Here is a 23029-nt window from a genome sequence, read left to right as displayed (position 1 = left end):
GCCTGTGGGCTGCAGCTGGCTGACCCTGCCCTAGAAGGACCTCATGACTCCCCTATAGCACTGGTAGGGAGTGTTCCTAGTCTAGAAAACCTGTATTTTAAAATACATTGAGCTGGAAGCAGTGGCTCACACCCATAATAACACTTTGGGAGGTCATGGCAAGAGGATTACTTGAGCCCAGGAGTTTGAGACCAGCCTGGGCAACATAGCAGATCTTGTCTATAAAAAACAACAAAAAAAATTAGTCAGGCGTGGTGGCTTAGCCTGTAGTCCCAGCTATTCGGGAGCTAAGACAAGAGGATCACTTAAGTCCAGGAACTTGAGGCTGCAGTGAGCCGTGATTGCACCACTGCACTCCAGCCTGGGTGACAGGGCGAGACCTGTGTATGGTGGCACACACGCCTATAATCCCACCTACTTGGGAGGCTGAGGCAGGAGATTCACTTGAACCCGGGAGGCAGAGGTTGTATGCAGTGAGACAAGATCGCACTGCTGCACTCCAGCCTGGGTGACAGAGCAAGACCCTGTTTCAAAAATAAATAAATAAATAACGAAATAAAGAGAAACAAATCCAAAACCCAGCATCCACTAAATAATTATTGCACAGCACAAGGACAATATGAAGATACATAAAGTCTCAAAAATATCTAGCACCTGAAAAGTCACAAACAAGGAAGCTATCACAATGAATTTCAGACTCATTCTAAAACAAGCGGTTGGGATGCTGCCCTTACCTTGAGTGACTGAGTCTCAAATGTGGATGGCAACATGTTGGGGAAGAGCTTCACAGCAACAGGCAGCAGAAACTCCATGAACGGCACCACCACGAACACAAGGAATGGCACCAGGCGGAAAAGGTCGGCGCAGATCCGGAGAAACTGGAAGGGGCGGAATCCATCAGAGGGGAGCAGAGCACATGTGGGAACAGGGGCAAGGGGTGTGAGCATTTCTCCTATAATGGTTTATAGGCACAACCTCAGGCAGCGACTCACAGGACCCACTGAGGACTCTAAGTTCCAGAACCACTTAGCAGACCATTCCCAAAACCCACTTCTTCTTCAGGGTCCAAAGCAGGTGCCAGCAGCCTCCAGAAAAGCAGGGTATGGTGCTGACACCAAGGGCCACTGGGTGCTCCCAGCGATCGAGTCCTCCAAGGACACCGGCCAGCACTCTGGGCTCGGGGGCCAGCAAGTGAGGGCTGCAGGCTGAGGACTGGGCATTACTAGTGTGGTGGAGAGTCACCAGGATAGGCTGAGCCACACCTTCTCTTGGAGGGTGCTCTATAAGGAGGGCTTCTCTTGTGTTTCCTAAGACTATACTACAAAGCAATCATTAGGAAAAAACCCGAGTATTTCACTGACATAAACAAACTAGTACTTGATGCCATTAAAGAAACATCCAATTTGAAATAATCAGAAATCCCTGTGAAGCCTGAACAACTGCTGGAAAACAGCGCAGGTGATGCTGCCCCTCCTTGGTGCTGCTCACAGGGGTCCCTTGGCCAAGGTGTTCCATGTAGTTCCTCCGTCTCCTGCGTTTCCACTGGCAACAAGTGAGCGTTCCCAGGGAGACGCCCTGAGAGCAGCAATGTCCTCCTCCTCATCAGCCTCTCTCCCGACCCCGCACTCATTGAGCCAGCCTCCACTCTCATGGGCACAAAACAGGGGCTGCCTAACTCTCCTATCTCGTCATCTGCAGGAGGGGAGAACCCTGCCTTCCTATACATTCATTTTTCTGTTTGTTATCGCACTGGACCCATGGACTCCTGTATTTTTTGACTGATTTACAATTTACGGCTGTCTTTATTCCCAAACGGTGCCATATTTGGGCAGGACATATCCTTAAAGCTGGCACATGTGTTTTTTGATATGCCTCATTAATTTTTTTAGCAGTTCTACTGAGGTGTAATTTACATACCATAACGTTCAACTATTTTAAATAAATTTGATGATTTTTGGTAAATTTATACATTGCAAAACCATCACTAAAATCCAAATTTACAAGTTTTTTTTTTTTTTTTTTTTTTTTTTTTTTTGAGATGGCGTCTAGCTCTGTCACCCAGGCTGGAGTGCAATCGCCCGATCTTGGGTCATTGTATCTCCATCTCCCTGGTTCAAGCGATTCTCCTGCCTCGGCCTCCAGAGTAGCTGGGATTACAGACATGTGCCACCACGCCTAGCTAATTTTTTCTTATATTTTTGGTAGAGACAGGGTTTCACTATGTTGGCCAGGCTGGTCTCAAACTCCTGACCTCAGGTGATCTGCAGCACTGGCCTCCCAAAGTGCTGGATTACAGGCGTGAACCACCACACCCAACCAAGAAAATAACTTCTTAAATGTTTGTAAACACAAAAGCAGAACTACAAATCCCAACCTTTTAGAGCACATTTCAGTGCACAGGATTATCTTTTTTTTTACTTTTTATTTTTTTGAGATGGAGTCTCACTCTGTCTCCAGGATACAGTGCAGTGGGTGCGATCTCGGCTCACTGCAACCCCTGCCTCCTGAGTTCAAGTGATTCTCCTGCCTCAGCCTACTGAGTAGTTGGGATTACATGCGCCCGCCACCACGACCGGCTAATGTTTGTATTTTTAGTAGAGACAGGGTTTCACCGTGTTGGCCAGGATGGTCTCGATCTCTTGACCTCGTGATCGGCCCGCCTCGGCCTCCCAAAGTTCTGGGATTACAGGCGTGAGCCACCGCGCCCGGCCAGGATTATCTTTAAAAAGGAAGGCTGGTGCCGGCTGCAGTGGCTTTGGGAAGCCTCCCAGCACTTCGGGAGGCCGAGGCAGCAGGACTGCTTGAGGTCAGGAGTTTGAGACCAGCCTTGGCAATATAGTGAGACCCAGTCTCTACGAAAAATTTAAAAATTAGCCTGGCATGGCAGCGTGCGTCTGTGGTCCCAGCTACATGGGAGGCTGAGGTAGGAGGATCCCTTATGCCCGGGAGGGCTGAGGCTTTGATTAGCCATGAGGTTGCAACTGCACTCCAGCCTGGGTGGGGGAGCGAGACCCTGTCTCAAAAATAAAAATAAGTAAATAAATAGTAGAGCCACAAAAACGTAATATAAACCCCAAGAGCTAGAAACCATGAGGTGTTCTTGGGAGGAAAGGATGGAGCGGACAGGAGATGAGGCTGCACCTGGGAGAGAGTGGACTCGATTCCCACACAGGGCTGCACTCTCTGAGGCCCATGGTGTCCCATGGCTCTCACAGAAGCAAACAGTATCTGTGCTGAAGAAACTAGCTCACCACCTACATCACACAAGGTTTACCCCTCTGAAGTGAGATTCCATCTCTTTTAAATTAAAAAATTAATTTAAAATAAACTAATTGAGCTTCTAGAGTTAAAAACATAGGCACTGAAAATAAAACCTTGGTGACTGCATTAAACAAGAGTACTTCAGCTGAAAAGAGAATGAATAAAATAGAAAGAAAACATCTAGATTGCAGCCCCGAGACAAAGACAGAAAATGGAGAATCTTTTTAGAACCGTGAAGGACAGCAGGAGCTGGTGCACCGGAGGACAAACCAGGAGCCCCGAGAGCCTGGGCACTGGTGAGCAAGCAGGTTCTATCACAGATGGCAGATGTGGAACCTTGGGGTCAGAAGCACGGATCCCAAAAATAAAAACAACTCACCCAGAGGGACGCACGCAGCCCCTCCAGACAGGCCTTGAAGCAATTAAGACAGAAAGGGCCTGCACCAGAGGTGCAACTGCGCAGAGGCAGGCCCCTCCCAGGAAACAGCAGTGGAGAGCCAGGGCAGGGCATCAAGAGGGTGAAGGCATCGAGCGTGGGTGGAGGTGTGTGCTGGAAACTGCTGGTGGGAAAGAGTTGAAGCAGGAGCAGACGGTGTTGCAATTCAATTCGGTGGCGAGGTGCGCCTTTCCATAGGTGTGGCGTTATGACAGGTATCGGTTCCTGGCTCAACTGCCCTTGTTACAGTCTTGTGATAATGTTAGGTGTGTCAGGCCTTGGGGGCAGGCCTCTGACCTCTCTACCCTCCTTTCACCTGCCCTAAGGCAGGTCACTAATCTTCCCAACTTCCTGACTATGGGTTTTAAGACCCTCCCTAAAGAGGGTTCTGTCCTATTCCCTGAGGGAAGGAATGCCCAAGAGGACTGGGTCCAAGGAGCTTCCAGAAAGCTGAACACGGTAGAGGTTCACCGGGGGTTGCACCCTGGGAAGCATGGAAGATCCATGCCTCTTCCCCGTACATACCTTGCCTTACGGTCTCTTCACCTGCATCCTTTGCACTATGCTTTATAGTAAACTGATAAATTTAAGTGTTTCTCTAAGTTCTGTGAGCCGCTCCAGCAAACTACTCGAACCCAAAGGGGCGGGGGTGGGTGTCACACCTCATGTAGCCCATAAATACATATACCTACTATGTACCCACAAAAATAAACAAAACAATTTAAAAACAAAGAGGGGGCCAGGCACAGTGGCCCATGCCTATAATCCCAGCACTTTGCGAGGCCAAGGCAGGTGGATCACTTGAGGCCAGGAGTTCAAGAGCAGCCTGGCCAACACGGTGAAACCCCTCTCTACTAAAAATGCAAACATTAGCCGGGTGTGATGGTATATGCCTGTAGTCCCAGCTACTCAGGTGGCTGAGGCAGGAGAATCACTTGAACCCAGGAGGCGGAGGTTGCAGCGAGCTGAGATTGTGCCACTGCACTCAGGCCTGGGTGACAGAGTGAGACTCTGCCTCAAAAAATAAAAATAAGGTTGGGCGCGGTGGTTCACGCCTGTAATCCCAGCACTTTGGGAGGCTGAGGTGGGCAGATCATGAGGTCAGGAGATCGAGACCATCCTGGCTAACACGGTGAAACCCCGTCTCTACTAAAAATACAAAAAATTAGCCGGGTGTGGTGGCGGGCGCCTGTAGTGCCAGCTACTCAGGAGGCTGAGGCAGGAGAATGGTGTGGACCCCGGGGGGCGGAGCCTGCAGTGAGCCGAGATCGCGCCACTGCACTCCAGCCTGGGCGACAGTGAGACTTCGTCTCAAAAAATAAATAAATAAATAAATAAATAAATAAATAAATAAATAAATAAAAATAATCATGATAATAATAAAAAAAAAACGAAGGGGGGGGTGGTGGGAACCTAACTTGAAGCCAGTCTGTCAGAAGTTCCGAGAGGCCTGGACTTGAGACTGGTAGGGGGCATCTTGGGGACAGAGCCCTCACCCTGTGGGATCTGATGTTATCTCTGGGTAGACGGTATCAGAACTGAATCAGAGGACACCCAGCTGGTGTCTGCTGCGTGGTCTTCCATGTTGATGACTGTTGTGGTGGAGGGTAGAGGAAATACACAGGTAAACCGAGTTTTTCCTAGGCAATAGGTTTTACCGATTTTTATTCTCTACCAAATAGAAAGCAAGCACTAAAAATAGTTTTCAAGCAGTCTACAGAGTGAAAAGAATTTGGGCACGGCCCAGCACGGTGGCTCACACCTGCAATCCCAACACTTTAGGAGGCTGAGGTGGGAGGATCATTTAAGCCCAGGAGCTTGAGACCAGCCTGGGCAGCAAAGTGGGACCCTGGATCTATAAAAAACAATTAGCCAGGTGTGGTGGCACATGCCTGTGGTCCCAGATGCTCGGGAGGCTGAGGCAGGAGGATCGCCCATGCCAAGGAAATTGCACCACTGCACTCCAGCCTGGGTGATAGAGCAAGAAAGAAAAGAAAGGACTAGACATGTCCCCATTACCTGCCTGCGCTCCCGGCGGGTCAGGCTGTGGCCGTTGAGGATGCGCCAGAGCATGCGTGCCGCGATCTTGGTGTCGATCCATAGCAGGCGGAAGCCATGGTAGTAGTGCTTCAGCTCGTCCAGCACCCTCTGCCCCAGGGACTTCTTCACCACCACCTCTGCGGGAGGGCTGTACACCGGGCCGCCTTCCTCCAGCTTCTTGTTCTTGTCCTTCAAGGACTTGAGGGACTTCTCTACTACTGAGTCATCGCGAACAGGGCGCGAAGAGTGCCAGCCACGCACAGGGAGGCACTGAGGTCCCACAGCCACAAAACCCACAGAGGTAGAGGTCCATGGCGCTCTCGACACTATGCGAAGGCACTGGGGCCTCAGAGTCCAGCAGCCAAGGTGATCGCCTCTGGAGGATGAGGACACAGGCTGGATGGGAGTGCAGCAGCCAAACGGAACATTCCTTGAAAAGGGAAGAGTGGAAAACAGTAGTAAGAGCCAGCACTAGCCTTTGACAGCTCAGCACCGAACACCAACAGCAGCAAAACCCACATGCCCCGTGCCATGCCATGTCACAACGACACACAATCCCACCTACTTCCTGATGTTTGCACTGCCCGCTGGGGAGCCCTTCGGAAGGGAGGCCAGGACAGTGTGCAGCCCCCTCAGCCCCACACCACGTCGGACAGGAGCGTGGGCTGGCGATCCCCACAGAAAGGCAGGCAGGTCAGACACAAACACAATCAGCAAAGGCTGGATCCCTGGGTGGGTCTCCCAGGCCCACTCCCAGAGACTTGGGGAGGTAGGGTGCATTGCTTTGGCACTTCATGGGGGAATGGAGTGCAGAGCAGAGACTTTGTTGACTTTGGAGGTCCTCTCCTCCAACAAGTGACTTTCTGGAAAGACCCGTGGCTCTTGAACAAGTCCTGCAAATCAGTAAGGGTGCTCGCTGACCTCAGACCTCTACACTAGCTGCCCGCAGGCACCAGAGCAAAACAACAAAATCCAAAGAATAAGGGCCAAGGCCCATCTCCTCCTCCTCTACTCACCTGCCCACTCTGTCCAGCACCAGCAGGCTCCAAGCCCAGAGCCTCACACCTGCCTGCCCGCCTGGACATCCCTAGCTCATGCCCTTGCTTCACTCAGACCTCCCTGACTGCTCCACCGCTCTCACCTCTCATCCACAGTGCTGCCTCCTAGCGGGTGCCCTGCTGACATCTGGCCGTCTCAGAGACCAGGTGCACACTGTGTGCACATTTGCTTTTTCCCAACTGGAATGTAGGCCAGCGAGGGCCAGAGAGCAGGCTCCAGGCCTCACAGGCAGCAGTGGGAGGCTGGCACTAACCCAGACCCATCTCGGTCCATGCTGCATCGGCCCCAGTGGCCGCCTGTGCCATATCCACCCACAGAAAGGCCTTGAGGAGGCCACTGCAGCCTAAGCTTCTGCAGCATAGACCGTGCCTGGCCCAGAACCTATGGTTTGTGTGCAACACAGAGACCATCATCTGACTGCAGCGTGGTGCCACACCACCATTTACAGTCCAAAATTCAAACAGCTGACCTGCGCAAGGCCCATTCAGCCTCACGATCTCCTGCGTGTCTTGCTTGGCACACTAGAAACTCCCCTGCTGATTGGACACAAATCCCCCTGGGTGGCCCTAGCTCACCTAAAAGGCCATGTGTGTCGCATAACTTCACATCAGCTCCTCCTGCTTCCATCAGCTCTCTGTGCCTGGCCTGACACCAGCAGCAAGGCCCGAGCTCCGGAGCAGACTGTTAGAGCTCAAATTCCAGCTCCACTACTTACTGCTGCGTGACCTTGACTGAGTAATTTAACCTCTCTGTGCTTTGGGAGCATTCCTCGTGAATTTGTGTGTTAACAGATACTAAGTACCAGGACGGTACCTGCAACGTGGGAACACCCACCAACGACGTGGCTCTCGTGATTACCACCGCCTTGCAGCCTCAGAGAAGCCACCAATCAGGGCTGGAAGCCAGGCGGGGAACTCTCTGGACCCGCTGCTTGTTTCTCAGATGGGGATCCTCGGCTTGCAGCCCAGAGAGGGTAGTGCGGCTGGTGCAGGGCACTGTCAGCCCAGGGCAGCTTAGAGCGAGCACACACCAGGATCAGAAGCCCGAGCAGCAGGGGCTCCACTCTGCACCAGTAATGGTCTGGGGACCTCCCCCAAGGACTCTCCCAGGCTCAAAATCTTCCCTCAATTACAGACATGCAAACCCAACACTGACCTCACGGAGAGGTTCTCAAGAATACGGGAAATAGACACATCAAAGGTGCCTGGTGGACACCAATGAGGCCTGGGAGGGGTGGGAAGGGGGACAGGCACCCCACCTCGGTCACCTCCCCAATCCCTGTGAGGGCAGCTTCAGACTCTCTCCTGGTGCTGGTCCAGCCCCAGCCACCATGTCTCTAGGTTCTCCTCAGCTCTGGGGTCACCTCTGAGCCAGGAAGGGGCCCCTGAATCCACGCAGTCTTGAGTCAAGGCGTGCCGAGAGCCGAGCCACACACAATGCAGCAGAGCCCACGCAGGCTCAGACTGCCCCCTGGCCAGGCTGTGTTCCTTCTGTGAGGTGGGCTCACCTCCCTGTGTGGGTGATGACAGTGCCCACACATGGGAATACACCTCCTCCCTGCATCAAGCTGAATTACACAACTCCACAACCCTCAGTTAGCAAGGAAGATGGTGGCTTCCACAAGAAGGCATGATGCCAGCAGTCATGGGGTGTCGACAGGCAAAGACGAAGACTCGGAAAAACAGACCAGGCAGAGAAGCACACGGCGGACTCAGTGAAGGCAGGGAGCCATCCAGAGTTGGGCACACCTACAGGGGCCTGGTCCTCACCACAGTAACATCCCCCGGCAAATCCCATCAGCATTCACGCTAAGTACAGATTTAGAAATAAAAATAGCCTCACATCAGCTGAGGTTTCCCCACTGAGTGAGATTCAAGTTTGCTGGGTCTCACAACTGCTGTCTTACAGTTTGCTTACCCAAAGTCTGGGTGCTGCTTCTCTGCCTTTGTTTCTATGAGAAAGAAGGCTGGAAGCTGCTACATAACGTCCACGATGTTCTCTTGGATCGAAAATACTCCAGCAGGGCGCAGTGGCTCACATCTGTAATCCCAGCGCTTTGGGAGGCCAACGTGGGTGGATCACTTGAGGCTGGGAGTTCAAGACCAGCCTGGCCAACATAGTGAAACCCTGTCTCTACTAAAACTACAAAAATTAGCAGGGCGTGGTGGAACACACCTGTAATCTCAGTTACTTGGAGGGCTGAGGCGTGAGAACTGCTTGAAGCCGGGAGGTGGAGGCTGCAGGGAGGCAGAGGCTACAGTGAGCCGAGATTGTGCCACTGCACTCCAGCCTAGGTGACAGAGTGAGACTGTCTTAAAAAAAAAAATGCTCTATCAGCTGGGCACCATGGCTCACAGCTGTAATCCCAGCACTACACGAGGCCAAGGCAGGAGCGCTGCTCAAGTCCAGGAGTTCGAACCCAGCCTGGGCAACATAGTGAGACCTTGTCTCTACAGAAAAAAAAAAAAAAAGGCCAGGCACAGTGGCTCACGCCTGTAATCCTAGCACTTTGGGAGGCCGAGGTGGGCAGATCACGAGGTCAGGAGTTTGAGACCAGCCTGGCCAATATGGTGAAACCCCGTCTTTACTAAAAGTACAAAAATTAGCTGGGCATGGTGGCACACGCCTATCATTTCAGCTACTCGGGAGGCTGAGGCAGGAGAATTGCTTGAACTTGGGAGGCGGAGGTTGCAGTGAGCCGAGATTGTGCCACTACACCCCAGCCTGGGCGATGAAGTGAGACTCTGTCCCCCGCACCCCCCCAAAAAAATGATCCACCTACTCACCCTCAGAGATCTGGGCCATTTCATCTGAGGATTACCTGCATCTGTAAAATAACTGTTTACAAAAACTAATGTAAATGGTTACCATTTATAGCTACTTATCTGGTGACTACAAGGCTCACACCTGTAATCCCAGCACTTTGGGAGGCCGAGGTAGGTGGATCACCTGAGGTCAGGAGTTCGAGATGAGCCTGGCCAATGTGGTGAAAACTTTGTATTTTTGTACTAAAAATGCAAAGGTGTTTATATTGTGTGACCAAATAAAAAGTAAAATTTTTTGGCTGCTGAAACATTACCACCATCCATAATTCTTTTTTCTTTTTTTTTTTTTTTCGAGACACAGTGTTGCTCTGTCATCCAGGCTGGAGTGCAGTGGTACAATCTGGGCTCACTGCAACCTCCACCTCCTGGGTTCAAGCGATTCTCCTGCCTCAGCCTCCCAAGTACCTGGGACTACAGGTGCGCACCATCACACCCAGTTATTTTTGTATTTTTAGTAGAGACGGGGTTTCACCGTGTTGGCCAGGCTGGTCTTGAACTTCTGGCCTCAAGTGATCTGCCCACCTCAACTTCCCAAAGTGCTGGGATTAGAGACGTGAGCCACTGTGCCCGGCCTCATCCATAATTCTTGATAAGTAGACAAGTCCATTAAAACAGCCGTACAGTCCTCATTGTTTAAATTTTTAAGTAGATGTTCAAAATTGGGAACTTTAAAAAAAGTTACGTGAATAAAGTACAGCTCTTATGTTTTGTTGTTAGCCCAGGCTGGAGTACAGTGGTGCCATCTCGGCTCACTGCAACTGCCACCTCCCGGGTCCTGGTTCAAGTGATTCTCCTGCCTCAGCCTCCTGAGTAGCTGGGATTACAAGAACATACCACCATGCCCAGCTGATTTTTGTATTTTTATTAGAGATGGGGTTTCACCATGTTGGCTACGCTGGTCTTGAACTCCTGACCTCATGATCTGCCCGACTCAGCCTCCAAAAGTGTTGGGATTACAGGTGTTAGCCACCGTGCCTGGCCAGCATTTATGTTTTAGTATGAAATTTAAATGCTAAAAAGTTGCTTGACAAATTCAACATCCATTCCTAATAAAAAGAGTAACAGACAGAACAAAGATTACTTAAACCCAAAAGCTAACATCATATGTCACAAACACTAGATCCTGTATTGTCTGCTATTGTGATACCGCATGACTGACTACAGCTGTTCTGACACAGATCTGGCTACTGAGCTAAGAAATGAAACCACCTCAGAAGCAGAAGCCCTGGGAAAGAAGAGGCAGATGATTACTATGTACTAAGATCACAGCCATAAACTAAACCTGGGCTGCTACAAGAGCTGAACAAATAACAGGAAAGGGGCCAGATACAAGAAAATTGTACAACTTAGCAACTTACGGGACAGCAATGATCACTTAGAAAAGATAATGAAAAGAAATAATGAAAATAATAAACATCTGGGAATTATCTAAAATGCAATGCATGTGGCCTATACAAAGAAAACAGGCCGGATGCAGTGGCTCACACCTGTAATCCCAGCACTTTGGGAGGCCAAAGGCAGGAGGACTGCTTGAGTCCAGGAGTTGAAGAGCAGCCTGGACAACATAGTGAGAACCCGTCTCTACAAAAAATACCAAAAAGAAAAAAATTTAGCAAGGCATGTTGGTAATGCCTGTAGTCCCAGCTACTCAGGAGGCTAAGGTGGGAGAATGGCTTGAGCCTGGGAGATCAAAGCTGCAGTGAGCCATGATTGCACCACTGCACTCTAGCCTGGGCAATGAACAGAATGAGATCCTGTCTCAAAAAAAAAAAAAAAAAAAGTAATATTCCTTCCCAACTGGTTTAATGACACTTCAGATACAATCCCAAAAAGACTGTTTTAGAAGTGAAATGGTTCAGCTCATCTAGAAGGAAGGTCCAGACGGACGAGGTTTGGGGGAACTGGTCCCCAGGGAGGAACAACTGCTGGAGAACTCACTAAAGAAAATAACGGGAGCAGCTAGGCGTGGTGGCTCACACCTGTAATCCCAGCACTTTGGGAGGCCGAGGTAGGTGGATCACCTGAGGTCAGGAGTTTGAGATGAGCCTGGCTAATGTGGTGAAAATTTTGTACTTTTGTACTAAAAATGCAAAAATTAGCTGGGTGTGGTGGCGGCGTCTCTAATCTCAGCTACTAGGGAGGCTGAGGCAGGAGAACCGCTTGAACCTGGGAGGCAGAGGTTGCAGTGAGCCGAGATCGCACCACTGCACTCTAGCCTAGGTGACAAGAACAAAACTCGGTCTCAAAAAAAAAAAAAAAAAATTAGCTGGGTGTGGTGTGTGCGCCTGTAATCCCAGCTACTCGGGAGGCTGAGGCAGATAACTGCTTGAACCCGGGAGGTGGAGATTGCAGTGGGCAGAGATCACGCCACTGCATTCCAGCTTGGCGACAGCGCGAGACTCTGTCTCAAAAAAAATAAAAAAGAAAAAAAAAAGAAAATGCAAGCTTAAGCAAAAAGACATAAGAAAACCAATTTCTTTTCTCATCCAAAGTTATAATAAAACGTTATTCGTAGACCTTAAAGTTGCAGTTTCTGCCAGGCATGGTGGCTCACACCTATAATCCCAGCACTTTGGGAGGCTAAGGCAGGCGGATCACGGGAGATCAGGAGTTCAAGACCAGCCTGGCCAACATGGTGAAACCCCATCTCTAATAAAAATACAAAAATTAGCCAGGTGCGGCCGGACGCGGTGGCTCATGCCTGTAATCCCAGCACTTTGGGAGGCCATGGCGGGCGGATCACGAGGTCAGGAGATTGAGACCATCCTGGCTAACACGGTGAAACCCCATCTCTACTAAAAATACAAAAAATTAGCCGGGCGTGGTGGCGGGCGCCTGTAGTTCCAGCTACTTGGGAGGCTGAGGCAGGAGGATGGCATGAACCCGGGAGGCGGATCTTGCAGTGAGCTGATATTGCGCCACTGCACTCCAGCCTGGGTGACAGAGCGAGACTCCGTCTCAAAAAAAAAAAAAAAAAAAATTAGCCAGGTGCAGTGAGGCATGCCTGTAATCCCAGCTACTCGGGAGGTTGAAGCAGGAGAATCACTTGAACCTGGGAGGCAGAGGTTGCAGTGAGCCAAGCATGTACCACTGCACTCCAGTCTGGGTGACAGAGCAAGGCTCTGTCTCAAAAAAAAAAAAAAAAAAAAAAGTTGCAGTTTCCAAGGACCTACAGACATTAAATGAGACTTGCTGTACATCAAAATACTGACACTGGGCACTTTGAGGGCACAGTGGCCAGTGCCCACTCCAACTGGGAGTCCAACAATTAAATTCCATTTAATTCCTGTTAGGGGACAGGAAGCCTTCTGTCCCCAGCTCTCCAAGTGCAACTGGGCACTGAGGTTAGGAATGTTTCTATACTGCCTATAGATTCACTGAGGCATGTGACAATCATTTTCAAAATGGAAAGATAAAAGTTTAAAAGAAACAAAGAACAGGAAAGTAGGATACACTGTTTCCCTCAAAAATCAAGAGTCACTCGTGACTCTCCACCATTTTCAAACCCTGTTTTCAAACAGACAGGTGCAGAGTGATACTGATTTACTCACAGGCAGTTCCTCAACCCCAGGGTGCTGGCACAGCTGAGATGAGCAGGATCCCCTGGACTACCTGTAACAGGAACAGGGGAAAATAAATGAGTAGTAAATCAGGGATTTATACTGATACCTTTTTTTGTTGTTGGTTTTTGGAGTTTCGCTCTTGCGCCCAGGCTAGAGTGCAATGGCGTGAACTCGGCTCACTGCAACCTCCACCTCCTGGGTTTAATCGATTCTCCTGCCTCAGCCTCCTGAGTAGCTGGAATTACAGGTGCCCACCACCATGCCCAGCTAATTTTTTTTTTTTTTTTCAGTAGAGACAGGGTTTCACCATGTTGGCCAGGCTGGTCTCAAACTGCTGACCTCAGGTGATCCGCCCGCCTTGGCCTCCCAAAGTGCTGGGATTACAGGCATGAGCCACCGTGCCCAGCCTTTTGTTCATTTTGATTTATTTGACTTTGCCCAGGCTGGAATGCAGTGGTACAGTCACGGCTCCCTGCAGCCTTGAACTCCTGGGCTCAAGGGATCCTTTTGCCTCAGCCTCCCAAGTAGCTGGGACTACAGGTGTGCACCATCATGCCAGGCTAATTTTTGTAAAGACGGGGTTTCGTTTTGTTGCCTAGGCTGGTCTCCAACTTTTGGCCTCAAGCGACCCTCCTGCATTGGTCTCCCAAAGTGTTGGGATTACAGGCGTGAGCCACCACGCCCAGCCTGAAACCTTCTTTTAAGTCTGAAAGAAGGCGGGGCGCCGTGGCTCACGCCTGTAATCCCAACACTTTGGGAGGCAAAGGCGAGTGGATCACCTGAGGCCAGGAGTTCAAGACCAGCTTGACCAGCGGTGAAACCTCGTCCCTACTAAAAATACAAAATTAGCCGGGTATGGCGGCACATGCTTGTAATCCCAGCTACTTGGGAGGCTGTGTCAGGAGAATCGCTTGAACCTGGGAGGCAAAGGTTGCAGTGAGCTGAGATCGCACCATTGCACTCCAGCCTGGGCAACAAGAGTGAAACTCCGTCTCAAAAAGAAAAAAAAATCTGAAAGAGTACAGATCTCTTTTGTAGAAACCTCTGTAAGTTTCTGGAAGCCAGTTCTGAGTGTTGGAAGGTTTCAGAGCACTGCTAAGTGAAGGGTCTGCCCCAGTTATGAAAACAGTATCTCAAAGTAGTCCTAAAAAAAGATGGGAAGCCTCAAGTAGATCCTGACTCCAGACACCCCAAGAGGGAAGCCAAGCAGGCCAGCCCTAGGGAGGGAGCACTCCTACCGGTGGCACCATCCCCACTCACTTCAGCTGGCTGTGGTGGAAACACGACCTCTATGCAGACAGCCCTATAGAGCAAGCAATGATCCCAAGGGGCAAGAGCTGTAAGAATTACTAGAACCGGACCGGGTGCAGTGGCTCACGCCTGTAATCCCAGCACAGTCGTGAACCCGGGAGGCGGAGCTTCCAGTGAGCTGAGATCGCACCACTGCACTGCAGCCTGGGCGACAGAGCAAGACTCTGTCTCAAAAAAAAAAAAAAAAAAAAAAAAAAAAGAATTACTAGAACCACAGGCCAGGCATAGTGGCTCACGCCTGTAATCCCAGCACTTTGGGAGGCTGAGGCGGGTGGATCACCTGAGGTCAGGAGTTCAAGACCAGCCTGGCCCACATGGTGAAACCCCATCTCCACAAAAATAAAAAAAAATTAGCCGGACATGATGGCAGGTGCCTGTAATCCCAGCTACTCGGGAGGCTGAGGCAGGATAATCACCTGAACCCGGGAGGCAGAGGTTGCAGTGAGCTGAGATCACGCCATTGCACTCAAAAAAAAAAAAAAGAGAAGAACCACAAAAACACCAAGAGTAAGCCATTTCTTGTATAAACAACAGTGATAAGTGTACAGCACATTTTTAGGATTTCAACATGTTTTTGATGCTTTCCCTAACTTGCTCTAGTTCCTATAAGCATAAAGTCAGAGTTCATTCATACTACTGACATTCAGAGCCCATTGTGATCAAACTTCATGCTGGGAACAAGACAGGAATAGGAGCAGCAGGGCCAGAGGCACCAGCCCACGGAGGTGCCAGGCCAGGCTGTGCAGAGGCTAGGCGGTGCCGGGAGCCAGCAGGTAGCACCCTGAGATGCCCAGTGACCTTGAACCTCCAGGCAGTGGGGTTGCAATGAGTCAACAGCCAGGGAGCAGCAAGTGCAGCTTTAAGATGGGGGGAGCCCACTGCAGCCGGCAACGAGAGCCACCGTGAGAGGAGGGACAAGATGGGGAGGGGAGGCACTGACCCTGCTCCTAGTGGACCGATACGTCACTTCACCTCATTTAACAGGAGGCAACTCTCCTGGTTCTGTGGGGAAGGAAATTCCTACTACGTGCCACATTTAGGGCTTGTAACAGTCCGGTCTGTGAACTGGGAGCCGGGTTAAGGGGAAAATGTTGGCTATGTTCTCATACACAGCAAGTTACATTTTAAGTTAAAATTAAAAGCACAGCACACGTGAGCATGCCAAGGCCCTTCTCACTCCAGCTGAGACTAGCTTTGGCCCCCACCTGTCTCCACATGAAGAGGGCCCAGCGCATTCTCCGCTATCCTCCCCACACCATGGCACCTTCAGCCCCTCCACCCCTGCCCCGGCCAGCTCCTGTGCCTCAAGGGCTCAGCCCGGCAAGCAGGCAGGCTGGCAGGTCTCCCAGAGTTCCCTGGTCTGTCCCCCAGTGACCCTACCTTCTCTCTAACACTGCCTGTCCCACTGGCTCCCTTACTAGGCTCTCCCCAAAACCTGTTCTGACGGCTTCTGTCCCCAGCTCTCCAAGGAACCCCCAGTCAAGGCCATTCGGGGTGATGGGGATCATTGCTCTGTGTCCCTCACGAGCACAGTTGTCATCTGTGGCCAGGCCCTGCTGGGAGCCCTTCTGTTCTTTTTTCCAACACCAACGAATTCTCCAACTGGGAGTCCAACAATTTAATTCCATACTGACACTACCCAGAGTTAGTGCAGACCTCACAGGGTACGGGCTCAGTCCCACAAGACTGCCCCCACTCCATGTGCCCAGGCTTACCCAACTTCAGCTGACCACACATTTGAGGGTTCCCATGACCGCCTTGGTTTTGATCATTCACAAGAAAGACTCAGATGTCAGCAATGGGCTCTACTTGCTATCCCAGTTTATTATAAAGGGTACCTAGGAACAACCAGACAGCAAGGCCAGGGAGGTCCCGAGCACAGGATCCTTCGTCCTGCGGAGCTGGGTGGACACCAGTGGGAAGCCTCGCCAGCCTCCTCACCCAGAAGTTCTCATCAAGCCTTCATGACTGAGTACAGTATTGGCCCACTGGCCACGGGGACTGAACTAAATCTCCAAACCCTCTCCCCTCCCCGGAAGGGGCAGGAAGTTCCCACCCTCTAATCACAGCATGGCCAGCACCTCAATCTCAGGGCCTGCCTGGAGTCACCTCATCAGCATAAACTCAGGTGCAGTGAGTTTACGAATAACAGAAGACACTCCCAAACTCACGCCTGTAATCCTAGCACTTTGGGAGGCCAAGGCGGGTGGATCGCTGCTGAGCTCAGGAGTTAAGCCTGGGCAACAGAGACCCTGTCTACAAAAAATTTAAAACATCAGCTGGCAGGAGGATCGCTTAGAGGCTGCAGTGAGCCATGATCAAGCTACTGCACTCCAGCCTGGGTGACAGAGCAAGACCCTGTCTCAAAATACAAACAAATGAAAACAGACACTCCCATCATTCAGGAAACTTCCAGGGTTTTCAGCCCTCAGTGCTGGTGCCAGGATCAGGTCAAAGAACAAACAAACCTTTCTTCATCTGGCTTCACCCTTGCCGCTCCTGGGAGATCCTCCCTACCTGACCTCCACCTCCTCCCCAGGCAATCTCTTCCCTGACTTGAATACACACGCCCCACAGGTCTGATGGGCACGGCACAGTCCACACCTCCAAGAACTCTCAACTAGCGCCCCTCCTCATTCTGCTCCTCCCCAAGTCCTCCCCAGTTCCAACAAATGGCACTGTTGTCCCCAGGCGGCTCAGGCCAGAGGTCACCTCTCCCACACAGCCCTTAGAGTCAACCCTGCTTCTGCTCATAAAGCGACTTCCTCCCAAAAAGGACAATATGGAGAGGTGGGAGAAGAGTAACTGGGCAGTGAAAAACCTGACAAACACCACTTCAGCCTACTAATCAAGGTCAACATCAACAGTGACCAATCATTTGGACAGCATGGAGCCTCGATGTGAAGTGATAAGGATGCTTCACCTCTGTGGTCTTCCTCCTGAAAAACCATCTTTCCCAGCTTAATTATGAGGAAACATCAAGAAATACCAGTAGAGCAGCACCCTACACTCCACCTGGGCAGTACTCCTCAAAGCTGTCAAGGTCACTGCAGACAAGGAAAGCCTGAGAGGCAATCAAGAAGGGTAGTACAGATGGGTCCTGGGACAGAAAAAGGACCTCAGAATGAAGAACGGGAGAGTAAAGAAAATCTGAATATGTTATGGACTTTAGTGAACAGTAACAGATCAATGTCAGTTCATTAACTGTGACAACGAACCCTACTCATCTAAGATGTTAATAGCAGGGGCCTGCAGCACTCCACTCGGTGTGTCACTCATAAGTTCAGGGACCTCCTCCACAGTCCAGCCCTGGGTCTCGCTGGCTCTGAAATCCCTACTGTTTCTACAGCAGACCTGCCAGTGTCCCTGTCACAAAGCACAGTAGTAACTACAGAAGACGTTTGTGTTCCTGAAATGACAGAATCGCACATAAAAAGCTAATTATTATTATTATTTATCAAAAATCTGCTGTATAAGCACGAAGTGTTAAAAGTACTTTTATCACCATCAAGAGGTCCAGAGAGAGCTCTAACATCTAACACAGCAACTGGAAAGACCAAATGCTGAGCTCCCCCTTCAGACTGTGCAGTTCCACCCCTCAACATCCTCTCACCACTCCAAAAGTTTCAGTGGCTAACCAGCCATTATTGTTAAAAATTACAAGAATTGGCCAGGCGAGGTGGCTCACGCCTGTAATCCCAGCACTTTGGGAGGCTGAAGTGGGTGGATCACGAGGTCAGGAGTTCAAGACCGGCCTGACCAACATGGTGAAACCCCATCTCTACTAAAAATACAAAAATTAGCCAGGCATGAGGGTGGGCGCCTGTAATCCCAGCTACTCAGGAGGCTGAGGCAGGAGAATCGCTTGAACCTGGAAGGCAGAGATTGCAGTGAGCCAAGATCACGCCACTGCACTCCAGCCTGGATGACAGAGCAAGACTCCATTTCAAAAAAAAAAAGAAAAAGAAAAAAAATTACAAGAATTGGGGGCCGGGCGCGGAGGCTCACGCCTGTAATCCCAGCACTTTGGGAGGCCGAGGTGGGTGGATCACCTGAGGTCAGGAGTTCGAGACCCGCCTGGCCAAGACGGAGAAAACAGTCTCTACTAAAAATACAAAAATTAGCCAGTCGTGGTGGCGGGTGCCTATAATTCCAGCAACTCGGCAGGCTGAGGTAAGAGAATCACTTGAATCCAGGAGGTGGAGTTTGCAGTGAGCCAAGATCACACCACTGCACTCTAGCCTGAGCAACAGATTGAGACTCTGTCTCCAAAAAAAAAAAAAAATACAAGAATTGGGAGGATATATTCAGGGCAACTTCAATCTATCTCTCTGGGGGTGGGGAATAGAGACAAGAATATTGAAGCTGGGTGCCTGGGCATGGTGGCTCCTGTAATCCCAGCACTTTGGGAGGCCAAAGCAGGAGGATCAGTTGAGCCTTGGAGTTCAAGACCAGGCTGGGCAACATATCAAGACCCTGTCTCTACAAAAAAACTACAAAAAAAAAAAAAAAATTAGCTGGGTGTTGTGTGGCACAACTAACAACTTGGGAGGCTGAGACAGAAGGATAGCTTGAGCCCAGGAGTTTGAGGTGCAGTGAGTATGATCACACCACTGCACTAATTATTTTACTTGAGTCCCTCTTAGCAAGTTTTATGTTTATTCCAATTTTACAAATAAGGACATAAACTCAAATAAGTTGATTAATTAGAGAGAGAGAGGAGGTGGGCACACCCTGGGACAGCATTCACTCCAGACAGCACCTGAGGCTAGGGGGGCTAAAGCCACGCACCCTGAGGACCCTCAGTGGCTCCGGAGTCATACAGCAGTGGTATAGATGAGTACATGATGCCAAAGGAGCTCAACATTATTTTCAGGGCACACATTCCTTGTACAGCTCTGTTCTTTCATTCCTGATGGCGGTTTTTATTTGCATGCTTGCAACATAGCAGTTGGTGTTCAAGATATCATATCTGCATCTCAGGCATAAAAAAGAGGAATATAAAGGGAAAAAAGGCAAAGGGGCAAGCCAATGTATCCGTTCTCCTTTACTAGATTTTAAACTTCAATGGCCTAATCTTTATCATGTGGCCACAGTTATCTGCATAAGAGAAAAAGAAATGTTATATTTTAACTGGGCACATGTTCTATTCAAATAAAATTGATTTTTGTCAGCATGAAGAAGGGGAGGGTGAGTTCTGGAGAGGTCATTTAACATTCTGTGTCAAATGGCACTTTCTAATATGCATCAAAATATGCAAAAAAGTCCCTTAGGAAGAAATAGTGTGTATTAATCATTTGTGCATCATCAGCAACTGACAAATGGAATACAACAAAAATAAAATACATGATAATTTTATTTATTAAATTAATAGACTGAGAGGCATCTGCATTTGAAGACGCTATAACCATTTACATTTGAAGATGCTATAACCAACTATCAGCTCATGATATTTCTTTACTTTGTATTACAAATTTGCTCTCATACAGTCAGAGATGGTGTCAGAAAGACCCCCTTTTAAATCTGGGTTTAACACTTTTTATATTTATTCTTAGCTGAACAATGCAGACAAGTTTAAAAATCTCTCTGAGGTTTGTTTTTCTCACTAAATAAAAATCTGGGTGATAAGATCTCCCTAAAAGGGTCGCTGAAATTATTTAAAGTGACAACACCTGTAAAGTTCTGAAGACTATGCCTGACACATTACTATGCTAAGTAAATAGGCACTTTTATTTTAAGTATTGCGACCATAGGACAGAGTGAAAGACATTTATCTTTCTCTACTTTAGATTTTTTGACTAAATATTTTTTACTGAAAATAAAATATTTGGCTTTTACTATTATTAAAAATCGTGAATGAAAAATGCATTTTTTATTCTTGATATTCCTGTGTTCCATAAAGTCAAATTTTGACAATAGAATAAAGACTAACATTCAGGATCATATTGTTCATATTCCTTTCTCCAGACAGAAGCTAATTAAATACCTGTGACTGAGAGTAAAATATATAAATTATATAACTAATCAGATAATGAAATAACCACAACAAAGGCCTACTTTTAAAAGTGTATGCCATGAGAACAATTTATATTTATTTCTTATTTAAATTCCACATGTGTGGAACTTATTTGCCCTTCGTGTATTCTCCTTGGAACAAGTAAACAAGTGCCCTCACTGTCAGAGAGTAAAAACAAAAGCATCATTTGGATAACACAAGAAATATTTATATTCTAAAGACCTTAATTTTGTACAAAGAGTTACATAATGTATTAGTAGGGAGATAATATATATCTGCTCCTTATATTTAAATTTTAAAAAGTTTTTAATTACTGGTTTCATAAAAATCTGAAGTCACTGAACAAACACCAATAAAAATAGGTTTATGTGGTAGAAAGAGTAGACACAATCTTTCCTAATAGGGTAAGAGAGTCAGCAATCTTTGAAAATTTATTTATCCTCCTGGACTCGGGATGCTGAGGTAATTGAAAAAGACACAATAATACTGAGTTTCTAATGGCCTCAGCAATGCTGCATACATGAAAATATTGAAACTGTAGTTAAATAATTATGGCACACGGCTTAGTGAGGATAAACATAATGGCAGTGCTTCACAGCTTGTAAAGATTTTTTTACTATGCTTTTACGCAAAATGATGGAGACTTTTATGTAAAGTTTGGGATTATAATTCACCACTTAATTTATATATTTGCCTACTGCCATAAAATCAAGCTAATCAATTTAGCTTCTAACAAGGTAATCTATTTTCCATATTCTTGCATATTCCCTTTTCTTCTGAAATGCATTTTAATATATGAGTTACATTAATTGAAATCCAGGTGATTCATCACAAGAGATCCCTGGATACTTGCTAGCTTTTTTGACATTCTCCAGCCAAATGAGAAGGTTATTCTTGGGTAGTTATTTCTAACCATCATGAGTATTTTCATTTCAAATGCTTTTTAATGGAATTATTGAAAAAAATAATTCACTAGTATCTAAATATAAGAAAAAATGGAGATCTTTGAGAATGATATCTATACAAAAAGTTAAGAACCAGGAGGAGAAAGACATAAAATTATGAAAAGATAAGAGGTAAAAATGTGGAAGCAGAAAAGAAAAATACCTAGAAAAGATCTATGTCTATGGGTGATAAGGATGGAAAGTAAGCATAGAAGGAAGTGAGTGAAGACAGACACATACAGATAAACTAAAAGTAATATCACTCTATGGGAAAAGGCTTCAGAGAATGAAGTTGGTCACTATGTATGGAGTTTGGAGAGATTTAGAATGGAGCAGAGTATGCAGGATTGTTTATTAGTATGTTGTTGGTGAACTTTGTGAGGGTGCTTTTGGTAAATGACAATATACTATAGGCCAGTGAACTTAAAACTATATATATTTTAGCTTCCTGTTGGAAGAGTCCTAGAGATGATAATAGAAAATGAAGACTTGGAAGAAAAGTTGAAGATGGTGGGTGGTGACAACAGTAGAGAGATATTAAAACACACTATTTACCCAGATGAAAAAGAACTTGAAATGTTTATCTGCTCATCATAGAGCTTTTCTCCTTTGACATTGTGTGATGGCTACATTTATTCATGAATTAAAAAAACATTCTATAATTTTAAGTTTTATTTTAGATTCAGTTTCAGATTTGTGGGGTACACGTGCAGGTTTGCTGCATGACGCTGAAGTTTGGAGTACAAATGATCCCATCACCCAGTACTGAGCATAGTGTCCAATAGTTCACTTTCAACCCTTGCTTTATTTCTTCCTTCCCCCAACTAGTAGTCCCCAGTTTCTATTGTTGCCATCTTTATATCCATGAGGACGCGTTGTTTAGCTCCCACTTATAAGCAAGAACATCAATTATTTTACTTTCTGTTTGTTGCTGGTTAGTTCACTTGGGATAATGGCCTCCAGCTACTTCCATGTTGCTGCAAAGGAGATAATTTCATCCTTTTTGTGGCTGCATAGTATTGCATGGTGACTATGTACCATTTTTCTTTATCCAGTCCACTGCTGATGAGCACCTAAATTGATTCCATGACTTTGCCATTGTGAATAGTGCTGCAATGAACATAAATATGCATTTGTCTTTAAGGTAGAACAATTCATATTCCTTTGGGTGTATACCCAGTAATGGGATTGCTAGGTTGAATTGTAGTTCAATGTCAAGTTCTTTGAAAAATCTCCAAATTGCTTTACACGGCAGCTGAACTAACTTACATTCTCACCAGCAGTGTATAATCATTTCTTTTTCTCTACAGTCTCACCAGCATCTACTGTTTTTTGACTTTTTAGTATTATATTAGCCGTTATGACTGTTGTGAGATGGTATCTCATTGTGATTTGATTTGCATTTATCTGATGCTTAGTAATGCGGGGCATTTTTTCATGTGTTGTTGGAAGCTTCTATATCTTCTCATGAGAAGTGCCTGTTCATTTCCTTTGCCCATTTTTTAATTGGGTTATTTGTTTTTTGCCTGTTGATTTGTGTAAGTTCCTTATAGATTCTGGATATTTGACCTTTG

At 47.7% G+C, this 23029-nt stretch overlaps 1 protein-coding gene across 1 annotated transcript in view; it reads right to left on the bottom strand.

Moving 5' to 3' along the window:
• Positions 1 to 13270, bottom strand: part of LOC134757056 (mitochondrial proton/calcium exchanger protein-like) — a gene marked incomplete at its 5' end in the record, with an annotated part of 33790 nt that extends 20520 nt beyond the window's left edge. The window contains 3 exon segments of the mRNA XM_063697650.1: positions 735 to 878; positions 5717 to 6167; positions 13173 to 13270. Of these exon segments, the coding sequence (XP_063553720.1) occupies positions 735 to 878; positions 5717 to 6167; positions 13173 to 13270 (693 nt within the window).
• Between the last annotated feature and the right edge of the window lie 9759 nt (positions 13271 to 23029).

This window comes from Gorilla gorilla, chromosome 14 (assembly GCF_029281585.2).
Source record: "Gorilla gorilla gorilla isolate KB3781 chromosome 14, NHGRI_mGorGor1-v2.1_pri, whole genome shotgun sequence".
NCBI classification, from domain to species: domain Eukaryota; kingdom Metazoa; phylum Chordata; class Mammalia; order Primates; family Hominidae; genus Gorilla; species Gorilla gorilla.
This window is presented reverse-complemented; position numbering and strand designations above follow the sequence as displayed.